This window comes from Pogona vitticeps, chromosome 1 (genome assembly GCF_051106095.1).
Source record: "Pogona vitticeps strain Pit_001003342236 chromosome 1, PviZW2.1, whole genome shotgun sequence".
Classification (NCBI taxonomy): domain Eukaryota; kingdom Metazoa; phylum Chordata; class Lepidosauria; order Squamata; family Agamidae; genus Pogona; species Pogona vitticeps.
The window spans coordinates 146,332,956-146,344,908 of record NC_135783.1 but is presented as its reverse complement, the minus strand read 5'-3'; the positions used below and the strand labels follow the sequence as shown (position 1 = coordinate 146,344,908).

Sequence of the window (11,953 nt, the reverse complement as noted above, 5' to 3'; positions counted from 1 at the left end):
GTCCCATCCTCCGCGGCGCTCTGTGGGAACGGAAGAACTCCATCTCCCAGGAGGCTTTGCTCGAACCATTTCCCCCCCCCCGCAGAAGCGGAGCCTGCGCAGATCTCCTCGGTCCTGGGGCGTGCCGTGCCCGTCCCGAGGGCTGGATGGTTGGGGTGCCTCGATGGGGGTCGGGCGCGGGGGGTCCCGCCTTCGGATGGTAGCGGCGCTCTCCGGGGCGTGCTCGCTCCTCCTGTTGATAGCTTGGTACAGGGTAGGGTCTGATCTGCAGGTGGGTGGCTAGGAAATGTGACCGCCGTGGAAAATGTTTAATAATTTATGTATTTATTCACCGCTTTTGAAGGCTCGGAGGGGGGGGGTTCACGTGCAAAGAAGTGTGGTGGTGATGGTGGGGTCTCCCTTTGAGGATTCCAGGGTAGCACCAAAAACTGCCCTGTGAAGCAAGGACAGCGATGGGGGCTGTCAACCGCCCTCTCTAGACTGGGTGCTGGCTATTTAAACAAGGTTCCCTTATTCCCCTTCAGATCGATGTACTCATTCTTAACCAAATGGCCAAAGTATTGGAGCTTCAGCTTCTAGGACCAACTAGAAGGTCAAAAAAGGAGGGCAAGAAATTCCGGAATTCTTCAATAGACAATACAAGCAATTATTATTTTAGTTGTTTGTTCAGTTTTTATACCACCTTCTGACCAGTGGTCACTTTGGGTGGGTTGTCACACAATAAAATGAGAGGTGGGGAAATAAATTGGTTAAGGTTTCTGTAATGAAGTGAAACCTTAAATAAAAGCACGTTAGGAATTTGAGCAACCAATATGAAACTATCCACCTTGTGCACAGAAAGTTTTCTGAGGATGCAAACATGTACTGTACTATGACCTGAATTGTAAACATCAATGAAAAAATGGGGTTAGTAGTAGACTATAATTTTTTTTATTATTATTTAAAAGAATGGATTTGTATAATTCTGATTCTTAATGATGTTTGACAGCTGAGTCTCTGTCAGCCTGGAAGTTAAATGGCACCAGCACAGAATAAGGTAATGGTGCCTGTGTAGTCTTATGGTGTTTGTACATATGTAAACATACATATAGACTAAAAGAAAAAAAGGTTTAAAAAAGCAAAAATGGAGGCCTGGCAATAGTCTGTGAAATTTCAGGAAGTATGAAACTATTATGGAGATTCAGCTGAGAGAAAGCGGAAGTGTCATTAAAAATGTGAGGCAGATTATAAGAGTTTGCAACTGGTAACAGTTAAGATGCAGGATTTTAGACTATCAGTTGAGAGGAAATTGACCAGCTGGGACTTCCTCATAATGTACCAAATGCCTGGAGACTGGAAATTTGAGGTAGAAGACCACTATGTGGGGAGGATAGCATTTCCACTTTTCATACTCTAGGAGCACATGTGTCAAACTCAAGACCCGTTGGCCATATCCAGCCTACCAGGCCATTTCATGTGGCCCTCGCAGCGGTGCCTGCTACTTACTGTGCAGTATACAATATGCAGGTGCTTCCTCGGTGACCCATAATGCTCCGCAAGGATGCTGAGAATCCGCCCAGCAGGACTTCTAATCCCAGCATTCCAAGCAGCGAAGAGTCAGAAAGTACAGCCGCTTGGGCGGCATACAGCACCTAGTCCTTGCTATTGCCCAGTCCCGTTCTTACATTTATATCGTCTTACAGATACAACCGGCACTTTAAGGGCAACCATAATGCTGATGCGGCCCAAGATGAATTTGAGTTTGACACCTCTTTGAGTCCCACATAAAGGACATATTTCAGACTCTGGATAATTCTGGTTGCTCCTTTTTTTTTACTCCCCCCTCCCAACCTGGTCTAAAGTATCCTTCCTGAGATATGGAGAACTATACGTGCCATTCAGATCATGATTGCACTGTTGTTTCATATAAGGGCATTATGGTACAGCACTGGCAGTTTTAATTGTGGTTGTTTTCCAAACAGTCCTGAGGGTATCATGTTCCCCTTTCACTGCATGATGAGTTGTTGTTTCCATTGAGTTGTTCTTTATGTCCCCAAGATTGCACCCCTGGTCAGCCACTGCCAATTCAGACCTCCTCCCTCATCAACATACGTATATATGAAGTTAGGATCCCACCACCACCTCTGTGCATTACTTTACACTTACTAACATTGACCCGCCTTTTTCCCTTTACTGTCCAGCCCCCCATTTTGAAGAGAATATGTTAGGCTCCTTGAAGTTCCATTATAACTGAAATAATAAATAATTTGCTGTAAATTAGGCCATCTTATTTCTCACATCTCACCATTGTGTGCCATCAAGTCAGTTCTGATTAATGGAGACCCTTGTACGGGTGGGTGGGGAAATCCCAACCTCTACTTCCACAGCCAGATACCTGACCATTTCCTCTCTCCTGAACCTGAATATTTGCTTCCCCCCCATTCCCAAGTTATATAAGGTAACTGAGAACGAAGCCTGAGACATGGTCTTCTAGGTGGTGGTATCCAGTGTTTGAAGCACACATGTTTGCCCTTCACAAGCTATGATTTTGTGAACACTGGCTACCTGTGACCAAGCTATGTTGCAATGCATGAGGACCATTTGTTCCTATTTGGCTCTTCCTATTAGCATCAGGTTGTGAGTAAATTAGCTTGAACTCATTTGTTATTCCCAAATAAGAATTAGAAGTGATGAAGAAATTATGATAGAGGATCCTGATTTGCAAAGTGTGGCTAAATTTAAGATTACATGTCATAGAAAGTTTTCTAATTCTGGTCAATTTCCATGCAGTTTTAGCACTCACACCAGTATGATCAAAAGAGCTACTTCCATGACAAGCCAGGACCAACCAGAATCCTGGTTTGTTGTGATAAGGGAACACACTGAAGCCAACTGCATTTATCCCAGCTCCCCATTTTATACTTCTGGTGGCCGGTGTTCAGTGTGCTTCTGAAGTTGGAAACCTCATTAGCTATCCTGGCTAATAATAATTACTAGTAGAAGAATTAGATGAGGACTGAGGAAATCAAATGCAGATTATTTCTCAGTCATTAAGTTTAGTTAATGAAACAGTGGACCAACTGCAGTCTTGTACCTAATCTTCCTCACATGGTTGATACAAGAACCAAATGAGGATATATGGTATATATGGTATATATATACACAGTACTGTTATAATCCTTAGAGCAGTGGTTCCCAACTTTGGGTCCCCACATGTTCTGGGACTACAACTCCCAGAACTCCTGGCCAGCACAGCTAATGGTGAAGGCTTCTGAGAGTTTTGGTCCAAGAACATCTGGAGACCCACGGTTCGGAACCACTGCCTTAGAGGATCCCTCCCCAACCTGGTTCCCTCCAGATATGGTGGATGACAACTGCTATCATCCCCAGCCAGGCTGGCTATTATTGGATGATGGGAGTTCCAGATGAACGCATTGGTAGGACATGTGGCTGGGGAAGGCTGCTTTGAAGGAAGCATGAGATATACAGTAAATGCAATGCATACCTGAAAGAATAATGCCTTCTGGTGCCAGTCCACTTGAGACTGATGCTTCTACAATTTGTTTTTAAGGTTTTAAACCCAGTGACTGTCTATTCCTTCTGGAGGACTGGGAAACCATTCTACAAGCTTGACATCAGTTGGCCTAAATCTCCAGAGAAGCTGACAGGTCAAACATTTTGTGTTGCTGTTGACCACATCAATGGATTAGTTTACGTGGGTCAGGTAAGGAAAGGCATTACACTAGCATTCTTGACAAGGGACATCAGCTCTTTAGCCCTGATGGCTGAAAATCAGCAACCAGTCTCACATAGATTATTGGACAAGGTTCATTCTTCAAGTTTGGAAAACCCACATTTTCTGTCATGTTTTATTGGGGGCTTTGATTCCTTTTTGATCACTAAATTTAAGACAAAGGCTGTGGAAGGGAGAGCATCTTTCTGGGAAGTGTAAGTCGGCATAGCCTCCTTCCATTCCTTCCACTACTAACAAGTAAGCTTCTGTTTTGGGTGGAGGTGGGGAAGCTTTGGCCCTTATATTTTGGACTACAGCCGTGATCTGTACCGCTAATGGGGAGTCTTTGTGGGAGCCCTCATTTGAAATCTGTGAAAGGCCATCCACCCTTGGCTTTCGGAAGATATAGGAGTTCTTGATAAGAAGGAAGTGTTTATGGAATGGTGAAAGCTTCTCGGAAGGACATAAGCACGACACTAGCTGGGTAAACAGGGACTACATTGATGTCTGGCTTATCTGAGTTTTACTGTGAATTAGCAGAGAGCTGATGCACATGAGCCCCTTCGTGTCTACTTTGCTCCTCTGTTCACATAAGTGAGTGAAGTTAACACCTTATTGTGATGTCTTAAATTCCAGCTCCTGATTTGTCTGAAACAAGCAAGAATTATAAAGTAGGCTGTTCCAGACAGTTCCCTATCTGTTTCTTCCAGCTTGGTTCCAGTAAAGTGCATTATATTCTGAAGCATGACTAAAACAAAAATCTAGGGCTAATCTCTGTAAGACTGACTTGGGCATAACTTAAATACAATTTATTTTTTATTTTATTTTCCAGTAAAACTTGACTTTGAAGCATCTCCTAAAGCCCATCAACTGCTTGCTTATTATATTTTTGTGTAACTCAGTCATAAGGCACCGTTTATTAGTGTAACTGGATGTTGGCCTGTTTGTTCCCGGTGTCTGTGGATGATATTTGATCTGATTCAAAAGAGTTACAGGAATGTGCTGTTCATCCTACAAACAAGAGGTGGACAGATATCATGTTTGCATTGTTTGCGTTGATTTCTACTAGAACCCTGAGATCCACCTACAGAACCCTTGTGTATGAGAGAGACAGAATGAAAAAAAATTGGTGAAAAATTTTATTTTAAGTAACAAGACTGAAAAGAGATCACACTTGTTCCGTATAGAAATTCCAACCATGGTTACTCCAAGCTTTCGTCATTTCAGCAGATCTGAAAAGCAATGCAATACAATACAAGCTAGCACTAGAAGCATATGATATTCCTCTCCTAGCACCATTCATTGAAAACATAGTTCCTTAGTTAACTAAGTTAACATTATACAGCAGAGAGTGGAATTATCTCTTGTTTAGTTATATTCAGAACTTGGAGTTACCAAGAATCTCATTAGTAATTCTCTAATCTCTAATTGGTAATTACTAATCTCATTAGTAAAATTACTAATGAGATGGCCAGAATCTCATTAGTAATTTTATGTTATGCTAATTATATACCGCCCATCTCACTAGAGGCCACTCTGGGTGGTTTACAACAAAACAAAACAATAAGCAAAACATCTAACCATACCCATTAATCAAAACATCAATACTAGTATAAAAACAAATACAATATAATAAAATATAATGGTTTACGTATGGTTTCCACTACAGCATTTGGTATAGTACATAGAGTGATGGACTAGGACTCAGGAGACCTGGGTTTTAATCCCTGCACAGCCATGGAGAGTGACACTAGTAAAACCATTCCTTAAATATCTCACTTGCCTTTAAAACCCCATTAAGCCCCTATACGTTGGATGCAGCCTGGCAGTACATCACATACACATGGTTTGCATGACTGACCATAGCTAATTGCAGCTAATGGATGACCAAGACTGTATCTTATTTTTGCAATCATTATTGGGGAAATTGTTGTTGTTTAGTCATTAAGTCGTGTTTGACTCTTCGTGACCCCATGGACCAGAGCACGCCAGGCCCTCCTGTCTTCCACTGCCTCCCAGAGTTTGGTCAATTTCACGTTGGTAGCTTTGATGACACTGTCCACCCATCTCATCCTCTGTCGTCTCCTTCTCCTCTTGCCTTCACACTTGCTAATTACAAGTCACTTCATTTGCAATTACTTACATGCTGTACATTTCAACCGTATAGAGTGGTGCCTCGCAAGACGAATGTAATTCGTTCTGCGAGTAGCACTGTCTTGCGAGAAGCAGTTTCCCATAGGAATGCATTGCAATGCATTCCTGTGGGGAACCTCACAAGATGAATGAAATTTTTTCGTCTTGTGAGGCATCGTTCTCGGAAAAAAAAAAACACCCGTCTTGCAGAGCACGGCCATAGAAGAAGCCATCTTGCAAGGCACCATAGTGATCGCAAAAAACAATCGTCTTGCGGGTTTTTCGTCCCGCGAGGCGTTCGTCTTGCGAGGCACCACTATAATTGGAGATGGAAGCAAAGAATTTTGTTGCTTCTATTGTGCACCACTTGGCAGTCAGGAATCCTTGCTCATCTACTGCAGATCACAAAGAGATCCACTGCTAGATCACAAGCTACCTTCCCCCCAACCCTCCAGTAAGGAAGTATAGTGGAATATTCTTGAGGATTTCTCCCTAGTACCTGACTGGTTCTCTTTTATTACATTTGTTTACTTTCAGCGAGGTGATGACAATGTGCCCAAAGTGGTTGTGTTTTCGGAGGCTGGATATTTCTTAAACGCATGGAACACTACAGTTGAAATGCCCCATGGTATCTTTGCACTGAACACACCCAATGCAAGTTCTGTGTGGATAACTGATGTTGGAACTGGTATGTAACAAGCTTATTAAGAATGGAATAAAACAGTTCGTCTGTAGCATAAAATAGGGTTTTCATTGAGAATCTACCTTTCCACAAAACATATTTTAAGAACAAATACAACAGGTCCTTTGAAGGCATCATGTCAGTTTTTCGACTAATATTTCAACTTCATTTTGCAGAAAAAATTTTTGTTTAAAAAGCTACTTAAACAAAACTCTGCATAATGAATCAGATTTCATCACATAAAGCCATCAGGCAAATGGTGGAAATCCACGAGCTTGCAAACTAAGGAAGCTGCCTCATGCTTTTTCAGGCCATTGGTCGGTCCATCTGGCCCAGTATTGTCTGGCAACTGTGGTTTCCTGGGTTTCATGCAGGATCACTTTCTAAAACTCCATGGAGATCCTTGGTGTTCCCAAGGATCTGGTTTATCCTAAGCATAAACCAGAACTAACTGCTTAGCTTCTAAAACCAGACATGATTGGCTGTTTGTACCTTGTCCAGCTTGCTCTACCTAGCAGTCCCACACATCCTGTTCTTTTTCCATGGACATAATTCATGGAATCTTAACCAAGTAAGATTACCCTCCAGTTAATATCTGACTTTTCTTTATTCTCTCCTTATGTATTTTCTATTCTATTGTTGTATTCTGTTTATTACAATATGATTTATGTAATTGTGTGTGTTTTTTATATTATTTCACTGTTTTTGCTATATTGGAAGCCGCCTAGAGTGGTCTTTTAGACCAGATGGGCGGGGTATAAATCAAATAAATAAATAAATAAATAAATAAATAAAGTATCCCTCTGTTCCCAGGACTCAATGGGCTGCATGCCCTTTTTTTTAAGGGAAAATGCTTTATTTCTTTCTCCCACCTGATTGGCATCCCTTCCTAGCAGATGCTTTCTCTGAAGAATGATGGAATTGAAGGTTGGCCCAAAACAGGAGAAAATAATCAAAACTTTGATGATTGTCAGAGCCTTTACCTGCTGCAGTTCCTTCTGGCAATAGCGTCCTTTTATTTATCCCATTGTTGAATTATTAGATATATTGGCATCCCCCTCCCCACCTTTTCTCTAGTGAGTGGAAAGCTGTGATTCCTCATTGTGTGAGCCTTACGACAAGCCTCTGAGGTAGGTCAAGCGGAGAAAAGGGGGCTGTCTCAAGGGCAGCCAATGAGCTTCAGGGCTCAGTGAGGATGAGGGTGTGAATGTGAGGGCTTAATCCAGTTGTGTTCCAAAGTACAGTAGACCCAGTAAAAATAGAGAGACTTAATATAAGGCACGACAAACAGGTCTCATTCATTTCATGGGATCCCTTCCTTTTAGGACTAAAATAGGATTCCATCCTGAGTGTCTAGTGACACAGCCTATACAAAGCATCTGGGTACAAGGCAATCAACCACCTCCTGTGTTTGTATTCTGAAAACCACTTCTAAATTTGTAAGCCTCAGTGGGAGAAAAGAATAGCCAGTTCTTAATTTAGAGACCGCAAGTGCGTATTGTTATGGTGAGTAGAAGAAGAAAGCGCTTGTAACACTGCTGTAATGTAGTGGTTCCCCCCCCCCCCCTTAATTGGTAGATTGGTACCAGTGACAGAGGAATAGGCAGATCTTTTTTGTACTTGGAAAAAAATTGCTTCGTTTCCAAGTACTGTGGCATGCATGAGTTTTCCAAAGGAGCTCCTAAATTGAGACTGATCAAGCTGTTGGCCATCATCCCCGAAGCTGCCTTTCTGCCTCTGTGCAAATCTTGCAGTTGATATGAATGGAGGTTATAGTGAGAAGGGAGGGAGTTTCTTGCTGAGAATGAAGAGCACAAGCAGAGATTCATAGCAGGAGACCGAGTGCAACAGAAAGTGAAAAAAAAGTGTGCTGTTTTTGTCCGTATCTGGAAATTGTAATGGCTCTTCATCCCCATTCCAGGTGTGGCCCAATGACTCTTCTAGTTTCCACACTGGGGAGGGGCTAATTAGAGCCTGTGGGCCACAGGTAGTCCCCAAGCCCAGGAGTCCAGTCACTTTTTGTTCCTAAAAAAGGGGGGTCTGAACAGGTCCAGGACCCCTCAAAAAAACATTTAAAGGGCCTGTTGTATCCTTAGACATCGATCATCCCTGTTTTAAACAGACCTGGTCTTATTTAAATGACAGTCTTAGGAACGAGATATGTTCTTCCTGATGTTGTTTTGTCAATGTAGGCAAAGATGGGCACACCATTAAGCAGTACAGTCCTTCGGGTCAGCTCCTTCAGGTCATAGGCACTCCAGGCGAAGCGGGTTCTGGTATAAATCCCCTCCAACTTGACCAGCCAGCAGAATTGTTTGTGGAACCAACAGGAGACATCTATATTGTGGACGGTGATGGAGGGCTAAACAACCGCCTGTTCAAAGTGACGCAAGGTGAGCCAGGAAAATGCCAGTAGGTGGATCTTTTAGGCTGCCACAGGTTTGTGATGCATTGGATGATTGCTTGTGACACCAGCTGTGCTCGGGTAGTTTGATACAAGGGACAACAGCCGTCCTTCCAATACATCTGCCCACGTGGTACCTCGGTGTTTCTTCATTTTTTCTTTCTCTTTCATGTGCATCTTGAAGAGAAGACATAAAGTGTGCCTTTCAGTGACAGCAGAATACTTACTAAAATCCTAGAGGGTTGTTTATGCCCACATCTTGCATATGTGCTTACTGAAGAGAAAGCTAAATATAAAATGTTGGTTAATGTTTGCAAGATGGAATATTATTTGATATGTTAAAAAAAACTCATAGCCCCAGATACAGTATAATTTTTCCACTAACACTAAACCACCTTCTTTGTTCATGAAAACTTTGTTCATGAAAGCTGCTTTGTTTTACTATGTAAAATATACAACTCTCAGCCTATTTAAATTGCAGGCTCCAAATGCAGAATAAGTTATTTTCCACTTTCAAAACATATGTCAAAACATGATGTTAAATGTATACTAGTTTTGAAATACAGTGGTGCCTTGCTTAATGATGATAATTGGTTCCCAAAAAAATCGCTGTTAAGCGATTTTATCGCTAAGCAAAACACAGTTTCCCATAGAAATGCATTGAAAACTGTATAATCCATTCTAATGGGAACGGATTGCTGTTCTTAAGCGAAAATCACCATAGGAAACATTGCTAAGCGAAACACGGTTCCCCAATTGAAATGCATTGAAATCTATTCAATGCATCTCAATGGGGGGGAAATTACAACAAATTTAAAAAGAGTCGGAACAAAGTCATATTAGTTTAATAAAAGGGTTTATTAAGTGCACTTATGATTTCAAGCATTCTAAACATTTTTAAACATTTAAAAAACAGCCAACATGAGGCTGTCAAAACCATCGTTAAGCGAACCAGGGACCCAAACTGTCATTGCTATGCGAAGCATGGTCCCAAACATCGCCCATAGGAACCATCGTTAAACGGAGCGCAAGATCACTCCGAAAAAGTCATCGCTAAGTGATTTCATCGTTAAACGAAGCAATCAGTAAGCCAGTCACCACTGTACATTTCTCCCTTCAACAGTGTTGAGAATGGGGGCGCCAGACCCCTGTGTAGTTCAGAAATCCATGTATAAATAACTCTTATGCCCCCAAAACATAACTACAAAGCATAATCTATTGATTCTCTCTCTCTCTCTCTCTCTCTCTCTCTCTCTCTCTCTCTCTCTCTCTCTCTCTCACACACACACACACACACACACACACACACACACACACACACACACACACACACACACACACACAGAGAGAGAGAGAGAGAGAGAGAGAGAGAGAGAGAGAGAGAGAGAGAGAGAACAGATGAGCTTATTGTATTAACTGTATAGCATGCCCCAGCATCCTCCCCAGCCACCAAATGCTGCTGCCATGCCAGGAGAGGGTGCTCGCCATCGGGCTGGGGACTGCCTCACCACCAGCAGAAGGGGCCTCATTAATCTGGAGATCCACTTTTGTCAGGCCATTTCCTGGGGACAAATAGCACATTTTTTCAATTGCATCGACCTTTTATTTATTGAATATTGATTTATTGGAAATAATCCGTGTATAACGAAAATCGTGCTGCTCAAGCCCATGCAATTCAAGGGAAAAGTTTAGTCACTAAAATCAGAGCAATGAAGGGATTTTGTTACAAACTCAGCAATACATGATGTTTGACTCACTGTCTTGTACCCACAGACTTGAAGACTGTATGGCTTCATGGGGAGAATGGTATTGCCATTACGCAGTTCAGGATTCCGCACAGTGTAACAGTGGATTCTGTTGGACGGGTAACGTAGCAGTGAGGGTTTGGGCCTTGTATATCCCATTATATCAGCATCCTGAAGTGTTCCGTTGAAGTTCAAATTCCGTGCTTTCAGTTCACTTCCTTTAACTCTAGGCATTTAGTCTTTGTTTCATTCACTCCCTTTTTACACGACCTAATACTATATATCCACAGAATACTGCCATCCAATCCTTGTCATCTTCGGTTTTCTCATTTAAAAAAAGTCAATAATTTAACTAATACTAAAACATATTGTCTATCCTTCTTTTGACAGGTAATAAAATGGTGAAATGCATTGTAAAGACTGTTGCAATGTCATAACACTATCATGGTTGTTTTCTTTTTTAATTTTGTGGGTGTCCTTTCTGACCTTTTTCTCAGGATGTTTGATGGTTGTGGCTGGAAGGGTCTTCTAACTTGCTTTTTTAAAAAGAAATTGGCATTATAGAGTTATAACACTGTACCACTCATTTCACTGATATCACACTATTTTAATAATAAAAATATTGGTGTTAAAATATTATAACACTAATTAACAGTTTTCTGTACAAGGGGGGAAAATAGCACCTCCCAAAATAGAGATAGCAAGTGTGGGCTTACTTTCAAGATGCTGACTCTGGGTGATTATGACAGTCTCTTCCTCTCCCTCTCTTGCAAAATCTGTGCTATATCCACTCCAGGGCCTAAAAGATGCACATGGAGGGCAAGGGCAGTACTTCCAGTAGTATGGGATGCCAGCGTTGCAATTTGTGCTTGCAGCAAAATGGGAGAAGCATGATCACCTGAAGGCATTTGTCCAGAAGCCGCTTTGGAACATTCACAGAAGTGTTGAGGAAATCTGAAGGAAGCGTTGAGGTTTAGATTTCTTTTTCTGTAGTCCATCCAGTAATCCTGGATGGTTGTAGGTAGAGATGGGCATGGCTCGGCAGTTCAGGCCAGTTTTGTTTACTGGGTGTTCCACAGTTCTCTCCCTTACCTCCTCTGGCAGGCACCCAATCGGAGGCCGCTCCCTAGGTTCCCTGCCCCTCCTCCTCTGGGTGCTGCCCCTGAGTGTGGGCGCCCATCGGAGGAGTCAGGGCTGGGAAGCACCAGGCACCTCTTTGACCAGTAAACGAACCGCCAGACTGGGAGTTCATGCCCATCTCTCGTTGTAGGCTTGCT

At 42.3% G+C, this 11,953-nt stretch overlaps 1 protein-coding gene across 4 annotated transcripts in view; it reads left to right on the top strand.

The window, feature by feature from the left end:
* The first annotated feature begins 82 nt into the window (after positions 1-82).
* Positions 83-11,953, top strand: part of NHLRC3 (NHL repeat containing 3) — a 37,894-nt gene continuing 26,023 nt past the window's right edge. For 2 of the 4 annotated variants that reach the window (XM_073002552.2, XM_073002551.2), the window contains exons 1-5: positions 83-271; positions 3,551-3,703; positions 6,383-6,533; positions 8,720-8,920; positions 10,705-10,796. In XM_073002552.2, coding sequence (XP_072858653.2) covers positions 164-271; positions 3,551-3,703; positions 6,383-6,533; positions 8,720-8,920; positions 10,705-10,796 — 705 coding nt within the window. In that variant the 5' untranslated portion in view covers positions 83-163. The remainder of the gene's footprint in view (positions 272-3,550; positions 3,704-6,382; positions 6,534-8,719; positions 8,921-10,704; positions 10,797-11,953) is intronic. The other 2 variants (XM_073002550.2, XM_020787982.3) reach the window with 2 other exon arrangements.